This window comes from Falco peregrinus, chromosome 2, assembly GCF_023634155.1.
Source record: "Falco peregrinus isolate bFalPer1 chromosome 2, bFalPer1.pri, whole genome shotgun sequence".
NCBI lineage: Eukaryota > Metazoa > Chordata > Aves > Falconiformes > Falconidae > Falco > Falco peregrinus.
In genome coordinates this window covers 96,018,783-96,035,554 of record NC_073722.1, presented here as the reverse complement: position 1 = coordinate 96,035,554, position 16,772 = coordinate 96,018,783, and the positions used below count along the sequence as shown (strand labels likewise).

The 16,772-nt window shown below is 42.1% G+C and overlaps 1 protein-coding gene across 1 annotated transcript; it reads right to left on the bottom strand.

Annotated features, from left to right (window-relative positions):
- Nucleotides 1–36: 36 nt before the first annotated feature.
- On the bottom strand, nt 37–15,134 carry ANAPC5 (anaphase promoting complex subunit 5). The gene is made up of 17 exons (XM_055796579.1): nt 14,846–15,134; nt 14,674–14,753; nt 13,321–13,430; nt 12,720–12,915; nt 11,456–11,522; nt 9,608–9,709; nt 8,279–8,469; nt 7,249–7,330; nt 6,422–6,511; nt 5,293–5,474; nt 4,680–4,815; nt 4,357–4,431; nt 3,455–3,576; nt 2,197–2,304; nt 1,528–1,675; nt 770–932; nt 37–369 (listed from the first exon to the last, which is right to left on the bottom strand). Exons 1-17 carry the CDS (start codon nt 15,047–15,049, stop codon nt 155–157), a joined length of 2,271 nt encoding a protein of 756 aa, XP_055652554.1. The 5' UTR covers nt 15,050–15,134; the 3' UTR covers nt 37–154.
- Nucleotides 15,135–16,772: the final 1,638 nt, after the last annotated feature.

Sequence of the window (16,772 nt, the reverse complement as noted above, 5' to 3'; positions counted from 1 at the left end):
ATGTTTTCCCTTAAGTCATTAACAACAAAATGCAAGTTTGTTCAATAGAAGACCATGATTTATTGGCAGTTATTTTGAAATACAGATGACTGACTATAATAAAAAGACATTTGTAAAGAAACAGGAAAACAAACAAATCTCATCTTTACATGCATCACTTGAAGGCATTGATTAAGGGGACACCATGTGCCGGCAGTTCCTGGTGCAACTGACGGAAGAACATGGCACATTTGTTCCTTTCCTGGGTCTTGCCTAGGGTGTGGAACAGCCGGGCTTGGAAGTAGAGAACGTCTCTGAGCTGCTCTTTGCTGTCCACTTTGGCAAAGTAAGTCTTGGCTTCATTTAGATTCAAGATCGCAGATTCCAAAGCTGTGGAAACAAGGGGGACAGTCATATTTCAGATAACGTCACTATAATAACAACTCCAAGCAATATAGCTCAGTTCTAAGGAGCCCAATTATACATTCTTTAGCGTTTCAAAACAATTTGTGTCTTAGCAACATGGTCTTTCAGTTTCTGTTATCCAGCCTTTGCTGCAAAATATGGGTGTGAAAGTATGGGGATACACAAGATTCCATTACAGACACCGCATCTGTTGAATAACTAATTCCAAATGAATTTTGCTGTCCAGTAACTAGGTAACACGTTCTGCTGTATCATTTAAACTTTTTTAACAGTGATCACATAGCAGGACACCAACATATACGCTGGTTAGCACTTCTCAACTTCTGTGAGCAGTTTCAGCGAGGAGAATTACTCTTCACGCTACCTTCAATCTTCTTTTGTGGAGTGTAGGAAGCTGCAGAAGCCACCTGACATTTAGCCACCAAGAACATGGCACGGCCTTTGTCGAGGACAGCTCCGTGGGCCAAGACAGGTTCTATCGCCATGTGCAGGATGTTCAGGGCTTGCTCAGGAATGCCAAGGATCAGCTGAAAGACAAACACTTGCTGGTCTAATACTGGAATCCACTGGTAAGAGCAGCTTTTTCAGAGAAAATCTACGTAAGGCACGTCTGTTTCTAATAACGCAATGCACTACAGACAAGGACACAATTTGTTTACCCATAATCTTAGTTTAAATCAAAAAGTAGAAACGAGCTGCTCTCTGAAATGATTAGGCACAGCTTCTCCACTGCAGTCAGTGCTGACAACCACAGCCCTGCCAGCTCTGAATAAACAACATAACTGAACTCCATTACAAGCATTATTTTTAATTCAAACACACGCCAAACTGTGCTACTAGAAAGCCAAAATGCTAGTAGAAAAAATAACTGAAGAAATTAAGGCGGGGCAAATTTATCCTTGCCTGCTTAATTATATGCAATAACTACACATCTTAGTGATACACACGAAACTCAACTTTTATTAACTTCCTCAAAAAACATTTTACATTTAGACTATACTTCTTCAGAATCAATAACTCCAACAAGGCTGTGTTCTCATATCTCACAGGAGTAAAACCAGCATCCAGATCCCCAAAATAAATGCTGCCCTGCAGCCCTGTGTGAACACCCATCAGCCATACCTGGGAGAAAGCCAAGTTTAGCACCGTTTCCGAAGCCAAGTACTGCAGGCTGTACTCTCGAGAAAGGGCCAGAGCCTGCAGCAGGACTGGCAACGCTATGGTATGACACGAAGATCTCCAGTAGAGCTCTGCTATTGACAGCAGCACGCTAACCAAAAGAGGGGGAAAGAATTACAAACAGTTTTCTTCTGATGAAAAATGTCCACTTGTTTCCCAAACAATTATTCCATCTATAACGGTATCGATTTTATTATGAATTATACTGCTGCATATACAATAAATTTCAATTACACCCTCAAGGGGAGATGCCACCAACATACAAAAGATTAAATGACACTGTAACTACTCCAAAGGTTAGCACAAAGGTGCAACTACACACATGCACTTCTATTTCCTATTTATTTTGGTTGCAGTGTTTCCTTCTTCCCTAGGTCTTCAGAGAACTTTAATTATTACCTGTTAGTTTACATACTAAAAATGACCAGGTTTCAATTCCACAATATTTTGCAGATTCCTCCATATCATGATCAATAAATGAAATTATTTTGTAATCTCAAGATCACAGTAGGTAATCTGAGGACTAGTGAAGTCTGAACACAGACAAATTGAAATGGCTGATTCTAATCACTGCAAAGTGGCTTCAATACTCTGAAAATCAAACATTCTTACCTAATCACCATCTCGGTGTTCTTGATTTTCTGGCAGTGGATCAACAATTTCTGCAAAAGTTTGTGTGCCTCTGACATCTGATTTTGGGCTTTCAATACAATGGCTTTTCTGCCATGGTAGAGAGAAAACATCACTGATCGTATTTTTATTTTAGATACAATTCTGCTCTTCAGAACACAGCAAAATAGGTCTCTGTTTTGTGACCTCTTTCTTGTAACTCCAGGATGGCATTCTGACAAAGTATACACACTCTATAGACACCAGCAGGGGGAAAACCAGCTACTTCTGATTCCAACTGGACAACTCACAGGCAGAAAGGATCAAACTCATAAAACAGCTTTAGATAGAAAACAGGGATTGCCAAAACCAAAGGCCAAACAGGCAGCAGAAGTGGCAGGTCATGCAAGCCAGAAAGCACAAGTAATTATTTGTAAGAAAAACAGATATGAGGTAAAGTAGCCAAAATTGGCTTGAGCTAATAAATGGATTTGAAGCAACAGGGAAGGAACGAGAACAGGGAAATAAGAAACAAATACCCAGCAGCAGGGAATGTGTACAAATGCCCCAAACCCAGACACTGAGCAGAATATTTAAAGACCAGGGAAATCACAAATAGTCCAATTCCAGAAGGACAAGCATCAGGTCCCACAGCTTGAATACTGTTCTTCCGGCTTGCTGGTGTTGGCTGTGGTTTTAGGTGTTTTGCCTCATTGAAAATCAACAAGAAATTGCTTTTAACAGTAAGTCGTTTCTCACACTCACCAAATAAGTTTTAACCCTACCTATTTCTAATGTGTCATTCTCATTTAGAAACAAGAACCCATTAAGGTGAGAGAAAAATCATATTGTTCTATTTTGTAGATGCAGAAACCAGGACACAGATGAAGACACTGAAGCTCAGACCAGGCTGAGATCCCTAGCTACCTGACATAAAATCCTGCTTTAGGCTTGGGTTTCAGTACAGCAGATTTTGAAGAAGTATTTTGTGTTCTCACAACAGATCTACAGCTCTAGAGTTAACAGCAACTTCAGCAGCGCTATTCCAGTTCTTAAAATGTCCAGAGAAAACAACTAGAAATTATTGCTGCAGGACATACACTAATGGAATAAGCACCACAGGTTAGACAACGGGACTGCAATCAGTTCTGGAAAGGGAAGAACATGTAAGCACACGTGACTGCCAGCAATCATTCCACTAAATTTTTCATTATCTTCGTGGGCCACACCTGCAAGTGTGTGCAGATGAATGATTTCTTACCTGTATACGCCTTCAATGCTGTTCAGTGCTGTAATTCCTGCTACGAGAGAATCTGCTATATGGTATCTGCCATCATTCATGGCTCTCTCAAACTGTATTTTCTGATCAAACAGCATCCAAAGCTAGACAAAGAGCATCCAGGAACACGTTTTAGAAGCAGTGCCTGCTCATTTTCCAATCCTAAGTTAAACTTACTTTCTATTTCCCCTGTGGATATTTATGTCTAGACACAATTAACTCCACTGTCCAATTACTGGATTTACTAATTTACTAAATTACTGTCCTCAACGGAAATGCTCAGGTCTTGATTGATGTTTCAATACCAAAGCTCACCTATTTTACTGCATTTGAAGTAAAAAAGCTCTTTTAAATCATTACTAATGCTTTGAAACAGTAAAGTTGTTCTGTAGTGAAAAGGACCAAACGATATTTAACAGAACTTTGGACACGTCAGTGTAAATACTGCCTCACAGACTCATGTGTTCATGTGTTTCCCAGAGTGACACAAAAACTGGCCTATTTCAGTTATTTCTGGATTGTAATATATCAGAGTAAGTAGCACTAATTAAACAGAACTTTGAAGCTCCAAATCAACGCAGAGCATTTAATTCCTGTATGTGCTCACGAGGGAGATTTATATTCCTCTGTCAATGACATTTTTATTTAAACAGCCTTTTCTTAGGAGGCTATGGTGAAAGAAAGGTCTCACCAGCCTTAAAACAGCAGAGGCATCTTTTTCATGCTTTTATAGGAAAGTTTATGGTGTACAGCTTCGGTGAGGCCATGAGCCAAGTGAAATTAGCAAACATGTAGCCCAAGGCATACAGAGGGAAGAACTCAGATGCAATGGAATTCAGATCTTACTGTATAATAGTCTACAGGCTAAATTACAAATATTCTACCTGTGCATGCTGACTGTTGGGAGGGAATCTTTCCTCTAGGTGTTTCAGTATTTCAGAAGCAGCTGCAAAGTATCCCTGCAACACAAAACCACCCCTCTGATTAGTGTCTGATCAGTGTACGCCAAGGCAAGCACCACTCCCCTTGATTTCAACACAACCTTCACGGGAAGAACCTGCTGAGCAAAAATGCTGTATTGCCTTCGCCCCCAACGCAGACATTAAAGGCAGAACAAAACACGAGTCAAGTCTCGCGCTCTCTGTCAATAACACCCACGCATCCTCCCAGCCAAATGACATTTTGTGCCGCTAACCATAAAACTCACCTGCTCTGCATGTAGCTCAGCCAGGTGACACAACACGACGGCAAAGGACTCTGTGTTATTCTGCTGAACGCCCACGTTCACGGCCTCCAGACTGTTCATGCTCAGCAACGTTTGGGCTTGTTGAAGTGCCATGGTGCTTGTGCAAGAGAAACATCGTTTAACTTTCAAGCAATACAAAACAACCATTTTTAATCTATTGTCTTTTTATGACAACAGCCTACGTTTTCTGGTAAGCTGGGGCCTGTGGGAGAACGAAAACTTGTAAAACAACTGCTATCCAGGAACTCTGGACTGTGCAGACACGTCAAGCACGACATGCTGAAAGCTGCTCACAGTCTAAGCACAGAGATGCTGAGAATGAGGGCACAGGAAAAACTTAGCATCTTCTTTGCCCCTACTAAATGGAAAGTCAATCTCTTCTCCAGTATGAGTTTTAAAGGAACACAAGAGAATGGAAATAATTGCACTCAGCCTGGATGAATCAGTCTGATTGCTTTATTTTAGTACGCTGGAGAGACACAGTCACTTGTTACACCTATATAAATAACTCAAAATGCATTATGTGCTAACAAGAACAGTGAGCTAACCTAAGAGTTCAAAAGAAACAAAATACCTGTGGCCGTATAATCTCCAAATGGCAGTCTTCTGAGCTATACTAATATCAATAAGCTCTGACAAGCTGTGTTTCCAGTGCAACAGATCAGAATCTTTTAAGGCATCCATTAGTCTGTTGGCAGCCTTTCCTGCAAAAGCTCTTTGCTGAACCAAGGACTGTATTCCCAGGGAAGCAAGGTACTGGGAAGAAGGGAAAAAAAAAAATACTGACAGCATTGAAAGACAACAGAGTACACTACACATGCAAATTACACCGGAGCAAAAGTCCTAAACCAAGAAAAAAATCCCAAAGAAAAAGACACGATGTTATTCAGCACAAAGGAACACTGCTCCAGGCATTTCTTTAAATACCCACTTATGCACACCCACACATATATGAATGCCATTTTGTTAGATGAGAAAGGTAATTTCCACTCCCCCACACAGGAGTCTTGAAGAGGATGATGATACAACTTGTACCTGGATTTCTCCAATGATGAAACAGCTGTGAAAACACAGAGCCTTCCCTCCCTTTCCCCACCAAGTGGCCAAGCCTGCTCTCATCTCCCAGTATCAGCCGCTTCATTCCTTTTAGAGCAATTCTCTTAAAGAGACTGCGGGTCTTTGGGAAGACAGAACTAAACAGTGACAGCCAACAGACTCAGGGCACAAAACTATCGAAGGGGAGGGCTGCCTTGCAAAATTTCACAGCCGGGACCGAGCCATACAAGTAAATGTGTTCAAAGCCCTGCCAGAGGCATCAGCCCTGAGTTTCACGGAAGCGGAGGCCTAAGAACCTCCCCTGAGCACCAGCAGATTGTGCTGCAGGCCTAAGGCCGAAACAGTGCCCGGGGCCAGGGCAGTTGCCACAGAGAGGTCTTCTGCCTGAAAAATGAGCAAGTTAGAAGGAAAACCAGTGAGCCTTGCAATAGTGCACTGGCATTAAAGCACCTGAACTCTGGTTTGTTAATGTAAAGAATAAAAATCATAGAAATCACTAGATTTTGGAGTGTTAAAACAGATTTGTTTAAATTCACTTACAAGTTTTGAACGATCCAGTCACAAAACCCAATACCCTGCCATGCATGCTCCACTTGCCACACGTGTTTGTCCTAGAGTAAGGTTAAGGATATATGAAATGGACTTACTGGCAAACCAAAATGTAAAGATTTGTTGACAGAGTGCTCCAGCAGAACACAGCTATCAAATATCTTCTGCTCCAAGATGTACAGCCAGCTCTAGCAAGGAACAAAAGTTAAAAATCTCACTGTAAACAGGTGATGGCTGCAGCACTTTTAACTTCTCTTACTTTTTGCAGAGAATGCACAAAAACTCACTGGAAATACAAGCCACTCTTCAGAATTAATCTGACACTAAGGAAACTTATATTAAATGCTGCACAGCAAAATATATCAAGAGTGCAGCTAGGCTGGGACACGGGCTTGACAGCAGTCAGCGCCGGAGGTTCAGGGTAATGCACAGAAACCCCATTATACAGTTAACTGTGGGAAGCAGCATCTCAGGAGTTGACACCATTGATGGCAATTCGTTACACCAATAATGCTAATTATAGAATAAAATACAGAGAAATTAAGTCTCTCCTCCTTCCTTTATGTTTGCTCAAAAGAAAGCTGATTACTCATTGAGAATCCAGCAGACAATAAGGAAGAAGTTTATGAAATACTTTGTCTCTTGAAAACATGTAAAACTAAACTTCGAGCTTAGCACTGCAATCTCAGTACTCTGGGATCACACCTCCTGTTAAAGAAAGCAATCCTAAATTGCCACAACACCATCCTGTGATTTCCCTACAGTTCTTTGCTCTGTTGACCCACCGGCCAGACAGTCATATTTAAATTACTGAGGCATTTGATGAGATACTACTGTAAGAGTAGTTCTGCAACAGTTCACTGAGCCAAGGCTCAGATAGCAGAGACAAAGGTGACTTAACCTCCCCCCAGCACAGCTATCTTACCAGGCAGTGCTGCAGGCAAACATGGTCATTAGACTCCTGTGCAATTCGGATGGCTTCCTGAAGTGCAAGTTCAGCCTGTTGGCTATCAGCAAACAAAAAGGGAGAACACATCAGTATTCCCACAGTGCTTCAAATACAGCATTACAATACAGAGGAATATTGATCTAAATTATGCACATTGCACTGGGAAGACAACTGACATAACAGGCTGCTAAGAAAGCCTGTACTTTCTTCCTAGCACTTCAGCAATCTATCCTAGCCTTGAGGATAATAAGCCAGACAGCCTCTGCAAGCCAATACAAAAATGCAACTGTAACCCCTAAGCAGGCTTTCAAACCCTGTCTGTGCCAATGTGCCAAGTTCTTGTTTGAACGGGGGCAACATTAAGTAGCTGCCTGTGTAGAAAATGTTGCTGCTCTCAGTTTTGCAAATAGCCTTCCCATCTCCAGGCCTTTTACATGATGCATCCAGGCAGCAGTCAATAAACGCAAATCATAGATGGAGAAGGGTAAGCCAGCTTTATCGACAGAGTAACACCCACCCCTATGGCATTTTCCAATTAAAAAAGCTCAGATAGCTTTTTTATTATTATTATTATTATTATTATTCTCTTTTCAGATCATCAACAATATGCTGATTTGCATGTTAACAGAAAACCAACCACACTTTCTTGAGAACATAGCTGAAACAAGGCATTTGCATCCACTGACCTTTCTGAGGTCACAGAAATGTAGCAGTTGAAAACTTAAGTACCTAGGAAACAGTTGCAACTGGGCACAGACAAAGTCAACTCTTACCCTACTGTAGATAGCTCAGTTATTATGGAAACTAAATAAATGTCAAAATAAAACCAAACCAAAACAAATCAAGATTCCAAGAAAATTCCAACCCAACTACAGCCATTATTAAATTAGACAAAGTCCTTTCTTCTCCTGAACAGATTTTCAGAATTAACAAAAGGTCTACCTATCAGCATTTACGAGGTGCCCTAAGATGAATTTTAGTTGTGTGTCACAATATATTAACTTACTAATGGCCAAACCGACAGTGCAGTGCAGCTAGGTTCAGAGCAGCGTATCTCAAACTCCGACCGTAACCTTCATCCCCGTTGCTTTTGCTTTCTGCTCCAGTGAGAATTAAACGGTCAAAATAATGAAGGAGGCTGTGTGTTGAACTGAAGACATCTTGCACTCTGAGACTGTTTAAGTAGCTTAAATAATGCTAAAAATTGAAGCAAAATCAGCTTTAACTATACAGAACTATTAAAACACAGATTTTGTTTATAATTACTATGTAAAGGTTGCCCAACAAGTGCAACTGTCAAATACTGCATGGCCAGGAAAGCGCTTGATCAGAAGTTGCAGCAATACTGATACTACCTGTGCAGAAATTCTGTAAGTCTCGGATAAAACTGATTGTTTTCCCTAACAGGATCTTCCAAATGTCCCATAGGCCAAGATCTGGCCATCAGAATTATCCCACCCAGCCTGAGATATCCACATAAGCAGAATCCCTGTATTTATGTGCTAAGGGAATGGGGAACGGACTGCATCTGCACCCAGGGAGATACTCAGAAGCACAAGCACTGCATCCAAATGCCATACAGATAGAAAGGAGATAGTAAAACTATGTATTTTCTTCTTCCAGTGGGACCTGGGCAGCACAACCCTTTATGTCAGCCAAACAGAATACTGGAGGGGACTTCTGGAGTTGTGAAGTCCACCCCCTGCTATGGCAGCCCTTTCAAGGATATGTCTCCAAATGGGAGCAAGGAAAACCCTGTCTGCCTCAAGCCAGGGCTACTGGGAGGAAGAGTTAGAAAATACAGCAGGAAAGAGTTCACTGGGAACTCATGGAACTTGCTCAAGAATAAGTTGTTAAGGGACAAAGCAAATGTTCTCAGCACAGGTCTGGAAACAACTCTCCACGGGAGTTGTCTATTGTTTTCAGTATAAATTGCTATTAAGCACCAGAAGTAAGGCAAGCAAAATCAACAGATATTGCACTTATTACTGATTTTTAAACTATGGCAGTATGAGGCCTGAAATTTTTTAGGGAAAGATGTAAAAAGAAGTAAGTTTTAGATTTAGTTCAACAAGAATGCACTCACATAGTCTCACCAAAATTAAGAGGATTATATCTGTGCATAAAGCTAGACATGTGGTGAAGTACTTAGCTTAATTAAGGTTTCTGTACCTTAAGGAGTTTCAGTCTCAATTACTAAGCATTTACATGCAACTTGCTCACATTCTTATCATTGGCTTATATTTCAATATAGAATAAATTACTCCCAAATAATCCCATCCTAGAGATAAGAAATCCCCTTACAACCATTTTGGATGAAGAAACAGATACTTACTGCTTCAGCAAAGTCTGGATTAAATTTTAACAAATTGTTCAATTCCTTTTGTAAAGATGCTGGAGTAAGAGCCTTTGTTTCATCATTCTTTAATAAAGAAGCCTGGAATAAAAGTTGAAAATTAAAAGTAAGATACTAAGTAACTCAGTCTGGAGGGTTACAAATGTATTTTGATACATACTTGTCAGTTTGTTATCTGCTTGGAAAGAATATTAAAGAAGACTTTGTAGCTCTGCAGTGGCAGTTCTGTTCTATGCTACATTATAGCATTCACTTTCCAGAGATCAGAGAGACCATGTAAAATAAAAGCTTATTCAAAGGACTCTTTTCAAGGTACTTAAAAAATTCTGTTCAAGTTTCTCTTTGAAGAACTACCACAACGGATTGCTCACTGGAATTACCTGTATCTTCTAAAAAAAAAAAAATAAAGAAATCGGGAAACGAAATAAAAGTAAATTCATAGTTTGCTTCGGCAAGTAGATAATTCATAAAACATTACAATGATCTAGTTACTAGAATAAGTATTACTGAATAATAGACTTCAAAATTCAGAACCCTCCGGAACATCCCAATTCCTCCACCATATTCTAATTAGGAGGGGAAAAAAATTTATACACACCAGTAACAGATCCTCTACCTAAATCACACCAGCTAAAACACACAGTATAACATCAGCGCAGTTAAAATCCATATGTTGCGTCAGACAACTGCGGTCTGTCTTGTCTTCTCGTTCAAACCCATTTCTAACTCTGCTCCTGTATAAGGGCTCCCCTACTCTCCATGCACACGTTTATGGAGGTTGAAGTGCCAGCAGCTGGAGCTAGATCACCGAGGTCCACGTGCCTGTCATGCTAGCGACTGCAGGGGGGAGCACAGCTCTGCGCTGGAGAGAGGGTATGTGTGGCTGTGGGCGAGCATGAGGCTGGACTAGGCAGAGAGCAGGATAAGCAGCTTGAGAGCCAAGTATTTAAACAGCCATAGGACTGGGCCTGGTACATTTCTCTGAACGAGACAACTGGATGAAGTTCAGGGCAACCAGGAGGTCCCAAGTCAACGGATGGAGAGAGACTGTGGGGCCACTGGGTCAACTGAGAGATGCACTTGTAAGTGTCTCACATGTGTCACATCTTTCTGCTGGAGGCAACTAGAGACAAGACAATCCAGGGGCTAGTTACTTGACAGTAACTAGAAACTGAGCATATCAGCCTAGTTACTGGTGGAATCAAGAGAGAGAGCAGCTCACGTGAGAGCGTACGTGTGCATATATTTCATGCTAGTGGACCTTCATCCTCATCAGCCAGAGGGGAACAGGATAACAGACAGCATGCTCAGCCTCAACGCTGATTGCACCCAGGGTCACGGAGCTGCAGGAGCCTTGCCATGATCAGACTACTGGATTCAACAACCCCTAAGAGTAAGAAACCTATGGCACTGAAAAGTTACTTTTGAAATGTTTATGAAACATCATGCATTATACATATTTTATTTTTTTAGCAAGCCATTATAAGCACGCAGTGCATTTACTGACATTTGTGCTCGTGTGTATTTCTGCCCCATTTTGTATTTACCAGCTGGAATAATCAACAAAACTGCACATTTCACAGACATCAAATCTGAGGTGAGTAGTCAGAACAGAAGCGACTTTCTCTGAATCAAATACCATCATGTGGTGTACATGTCTAGATAAAACACTTCTAGCCCCAAGAGCTCGTACTGAGAAACTACATGCAAGGTATCAACAAATCTTCAGCAGATCTAAGAAAACATCACGCCTATCACTGCGGATAAAACTGAAAGTGAAATTCATGTTATGGTCCATTTACTCAACTTTATTCAGAATTAACATACCTGCTGAGAAAGAAAATACTCTGCTTGTTTCTGGGAAAGAGGCCCACTGCAAGATATCTCTTCTTCCCTGATAAGAAGCACTCTGGTTAGAAACAAGGGTAATAAAACAGAATACAAGGAAAGACATTTTATCAGACACCACACTTTTGCTTTATAAATTTTTAAGAGATATTATTGCTCAAAGCATGAAAGGAAACTAGAAGGAGAAAACTCTAAATGAAGAATAAAATCTACTACTTCGAAGTTAGCAATCCGAATGATTTCATACAGTTTGGTTGTAATCTTCAACCTGCAGAGATCAGTCAATATGAATGTTACACTAAATACACATGAAAACCCAGAGGAAAACTGCAGACAGAAGATTTGGGGTTGACATAATCAAATGGCTTTGCTCAGTTTTTCCTTTCTTCTGAAGATAGTCACAGTGAAATGAACTGGCACTTTGGCCACATACATCACTCCAGAAAACAGCTGTTCTGCAAGAGCAGATAGAAATTTATTCCACGGAAAGACTATAGCACACAGCCAGACTCCAAAAGCTGTGAACTGACTCATGCCATAGCAAAGCATGCACACACACAATTTTATATAAAGACAGTTTAGAAAGTACATTTTAAATATATAGATACACAAAATGCTTTTAGGATTATTCTTAGTGGAGCACTCCTTTAGCAGGTGAAAAGTCTCAATATTCGCTTCTCATTTTTACATAAAAAAAGACACGAGTTCTTTTATTTGGAGAAGGGTGAAAAGAGAAACCAAAACCATCAAGCTTAACTTTTTCTTAGCGGGCAATCTTTCCTTGGTGGAAGCTAAAGTGACCTCGCCAACAGCTTTAGCACACCCAGAGAAGTCGTTCAGCAGTGGGCTGTGCAGAAGGAAACTGGCCTTTAGCCTGTGATGCCCTCCGTGAGCGTGAGAACGGTACTGCCATCTTCCAGGAGACACTGAGCAGAACCCTTACAATTTACAAGTGTTACCACATGGTGGCACCAAGGAAACGGAGAGGCCACCCAGCTCTGCCAGGGTGCGTGAGGTTTTAAAAAAATACACGAAATTATAGTACACTACGTCTCTACACCGCAGCTGAAGTTAGTGACAGGACACGCTCAGGGCCTAGATGAGCATTCGTGGAGTTTGGAAGGTTTAACAGGAATAGCACATTGGGCTGGACAAAGCTTAAGTTTACTCTGATGTGTACAGACGTAATCTAAAATAAGACCAATTCTCTTAAGTGGGAAAGACTTTAATATTAATATATCACCTTAAAGGTACATCAAGTTCTTCTTTCTCCATTTTCCCCTCCAGTTCCTCTGTATTTGTCAGTTCCATATCATTCTCATCAATTCCATTTTTCTTCTCATCGTTTTGAAAGTACTGCTGAAGTGCAGTGTAAAGTTTATAGACCTGACTAAAGGAAAGCTTATTGTATGCCAAGATCATATGGCGCAGAAACAGACCTGCAAATGAAAACATCTGTTACAACAACTGTCTGTAAGGCTGCTGTTTCAGAGAGGAGACTAGAAATCATAATAACCTGAAGCTTAAATTGCATTATTTAATTTCCCTTTATTGTCTCATCTCAGCCTACCAATTCATAAAACTCAACTTCATGGAGTGTAAATCTGGTATTAATTTAGTGGCAAATCTCATGGACTATTGGATCACAGAAAAAAAAATTAAGATCAGGAAGAACTACACAATATGCAAAGTTATTAGTTAATATGAAACATCTGAGTAAGTCAAAAATCATGCTATGTAATCTTTACAACTCTCCAAAACGAAAAACAAAAGCTGTATCCTGAATGAATTACACCAATGACAGACATCACACCAAATATAGCTTATGAATAACAATTAGTTACCTACTACACTTGTTTTATGAACTTCTGGCTCTGTCCCTGTAAATGAATCTGAAAGGTCATCAAAAAATTGCTCCATGTCTTTCAGTTCTCCTTCTGCCATAAGTTTCAGCCTAAACAGGGAAAGAAAACCACTTTTTTTAGGATATTAATAATACGCATCAAACTATTTTTTTTTTCTATTTCAGGTATATATGAGTAAAAACAAACAGAAACAAGCCGTAGCTAATTCATTAGGCCCAGAAGGTTTTTATATTCATGAGCCAAATCAAAGCATATCAAATATTAATAATAAGACAAATAATAATCAAGTTTGGGTGGGTTTTTTTCCTTTTTAAACAGCTCTTTTAATAAAGGAAACAATTAGAAAAGATTGTTGTTCTTTTTACAAAGCAATTAGGAACCCAATATAGACTGATTTTTAAAACTGTTGCTGTTTAGTGAGTGAGCTAATATCGAAACAGATTGTTATAGCTGAATTGAAATAACTAGAGTCCAAAATAAATTCACTAAGTATTTATTAAGGCAGGAAAGCAAAAACAGCACGCTGGGCGGCCGGGGAGTCGCAGCTCCATCCAGGCTCGCAAATTCCGACAAGTAACACAGCCCTTTTATCCTCAGCTTCAAGACCAGTTTAAGCAAACAGTTATGCTCTCAGTCCCGTAGCAAGAAGCTGTATATTACAAAACTAATCTATTTTTACACTAAGGTCTAAACAAAGACAAAAGTTGTCATAGTAACATGAGATTACGGTTTAACATTTGCCTTGAGAAAGTACATCTTGCAACCTCATGGTTAAATCTTTTCTCGCCAGACAGAATGTTCTCAAATCTGTTGCAGCAAGATCATTCCTTTTGTTAAAACCCCATTTGATCAGCAAATTACCCTTAGTTACTTATTACACAGATCCCCTGTATCACAGCAACTTTAAAACAGACGCTTTGATGTTCCGTTTGTGTGCCTTTTAGAACTTTAGAACTAAGAAAACTGTAGAAATACATTTTTACTCCAAAAGCCTGACTTTTTAAACTATACATTTAACACATCTCAGAGCACTTCTTAATAGAACTGAGAGTAGATATAGATAACACAGAGCATGCACTTAACGGCTTCATCATCTTTCACTGAAAAACGGGTTGTAGCGGCGGTGTTCTCATGTTTCTGACGCAGAATACAGAAGCCACCAGCGGGAAGGGACTGCAGTTTCTTCGCCTCCAGCAGCAGGGAAGCCTGGCTCACTGCGACTTCGTGCCTCCCTCCGCCGCGGGGGCCCTCAGCTGCCCCCCACCCCCGACCCGACACCCCGATCGCAGGCACCCGGTTTAAGGGGTTTCCGAGGGCGGCCCCGGAGCCCACCTGATGTGCACGGAACTGGCCAGGTGCGGGCAGGACTCCTCGATGGCCTTGCGCAGTCGCGACAGCGGCATGTCAGGGCCCTGGGGAGGAGAGCGACAAGTCGCGGCAGGTCACCACGCAAGCGGCTCCTCGGCATCGCCCTCCCCCCCCCGCCTCAGGGCCAGGCCCGGACCTGCAGCAGCGGCAGCAGCAGCCGGTTGAGCCGCCGCCGTTCCAGCAGGCCGAGCTGCGCGCCGGCGCGGCCCAGCTCGCTCAGAAGCACCAGCAGCGCCATCTTGTAGGGGGTGACCCAGTCCTTGATGCCGAAGACGTTGGCATGCACCACGCCGTTGGTCATCATGGGGTTGAAGTAGAGGCTCTCATGCACGCTCGCCATGGCGGCAGCAGGCCTCGGCCGAGCCGCCCGCGGCCCGGGAGACCCGCCTCGACCGCCGACCAATCACCACCGCCACCACGCGGGCCGCGCCGCGGCCAATCAGAGGTGGAGCTGTGCGCCGCCGCTGCGGGGCCGGCTGGCGCGCCGAGCCCGGGGCAGACGTCCCGCGGAGAAAAGGTTCCGGGGGCGGGAAGCGGGAGGGCGGCGGCACGTTATCACCCCCGGCCTGGTGGTGGATCACGCCTTGCCCTTTGGTATGGGGCTGCACGCCGCTCCCGCCGCGGCCTGTGGGGTCGGCAGGGCCAGCACCCGAACTGTGACCCCACGAGGACCCCGCGACCCTTTGTGGGCCTCGAGGAAGGCCTGATGGCCACCAGTGCCATCCCAGGTGGCTCGGCCCCACGTGTACCGGTGAGGACAGCCACGCTGAGAGCCCACGGCGTTTCTCTGCTGTGGGGGAGGCCATGGGGGGATGCACAGAGCCATATGGGGAGGCTGATCTGTGCTCCGATGCCAGCACTTGCTTGGCGCAGCTGGAGACCACCACAGAGTGACATCACTCCTGTTCCATGGGGTGTCTTGCAAATTAACTGCGATGCAGTAAAGATATTTCCTTCCACACATAGGTTTTTATTTTCTCAATAATTTGTTAAAGGACTTCATTAGAGCCTCATGTTCCCAAAGAAAATGCTCCAATTATTATAATAGTTCTCATTTTTGTAAGTGAGAGCAAAACAAAACTCCGTATTATCATACATCTGCATGTCCCCAGGGATTTCAGTTGAGCTGTTCCTGATTCATGCCTGGGGGTGGCAAGAGGAGGAGGAGGCAAATCAAGCATGGAGTAATTTTCTAAAATACATTTACATTTCAGAAACTTAACATTGTAGTTAGTTGTTGCTGGCATAATTAATGACACCTTCCTAGCCCTCAATGAACTAATAATACTCATTGAACGGTAGCTGAATGTAAAACCTGGGAAATAACTACAGTGATTATCTTATAAAGGTCAATTTACCGATGTTTCCTGACAATTGTAAGTATGACGGCTTGGGTGGAAACACTGAACGGGTGGAGCGGCTTGGCGGGGAGGAGGCGGGGTGTGTGAGGCAAAGGCCGGGCTGCAACCAGCATCTGCAGAAGTTGGGAGGAAGGAGGAAATGACACATCTGGCTGTCCTGTCCCTGTGTTCCACTCTGAAGCCAACACGGGAATGCTGCTGGCAATCCACCCCTCTGAGGTACTGAGAACATTTACAATAAGCTTTTTAAGCACATTTATATAAACTTGCACACCTAAAAAGCAGCCCTCCAAATAAGCAGCAAGAGATTCAATTCAAGATTAGGTAATGCAATTCAAAAACTCGTCTTTTATCTTACCTAAAATAGGCTGAAGCCCCTCAGTAACTGAGGCCTGAGCTTACAAAGTGTGAAACAACTACCGTCTGCATTTGGGGATCCCTGTGTTTTCACACAACACTGAATCTATCAAACCGAGCCTCCGTAACCTAAAAACCTCAAAGGTAATTCCAAAGCACTGTGTATCTGGTTTAAAAAGTGAATACTATAATGATTGTTCCTATAGGTATTAATATCCATTCAAAAATTCCCAAATAAGGCTCAGCAATTAACTTTTTTTTTTTTTAACTTTACTATAACATTTTGCAAATTGTTACATTAAATGAATATTCCTGGTAAGAATCGCTTCTCTACCTCGCTTTCTC

Bases quoted from the DNA above. Each gene is read 5' to 3' on its own strand.
- ANAPC5 (XM_055796579.1), bottom strand. From the start codon at position 15,049: ATGGCGAGCGTGCATGAGAGCCTCTACTTCAACCCCATGATGACCAAC. The intron at 1,676-2,196 runs GTAAGAATGTTT...TCTTTTGGTTAG, and splicing joins AACACCGAGATGGTGATTAG to CGTGCTGCTGTCAATAGCAG. The intron at 933-1,527 runs GTATGGCTGATG...TTTGTCTTTCAG, and splicing joins TAAACTTGGCTTTCTCCCAG to CTGATCCTTGGCATTCCTGA.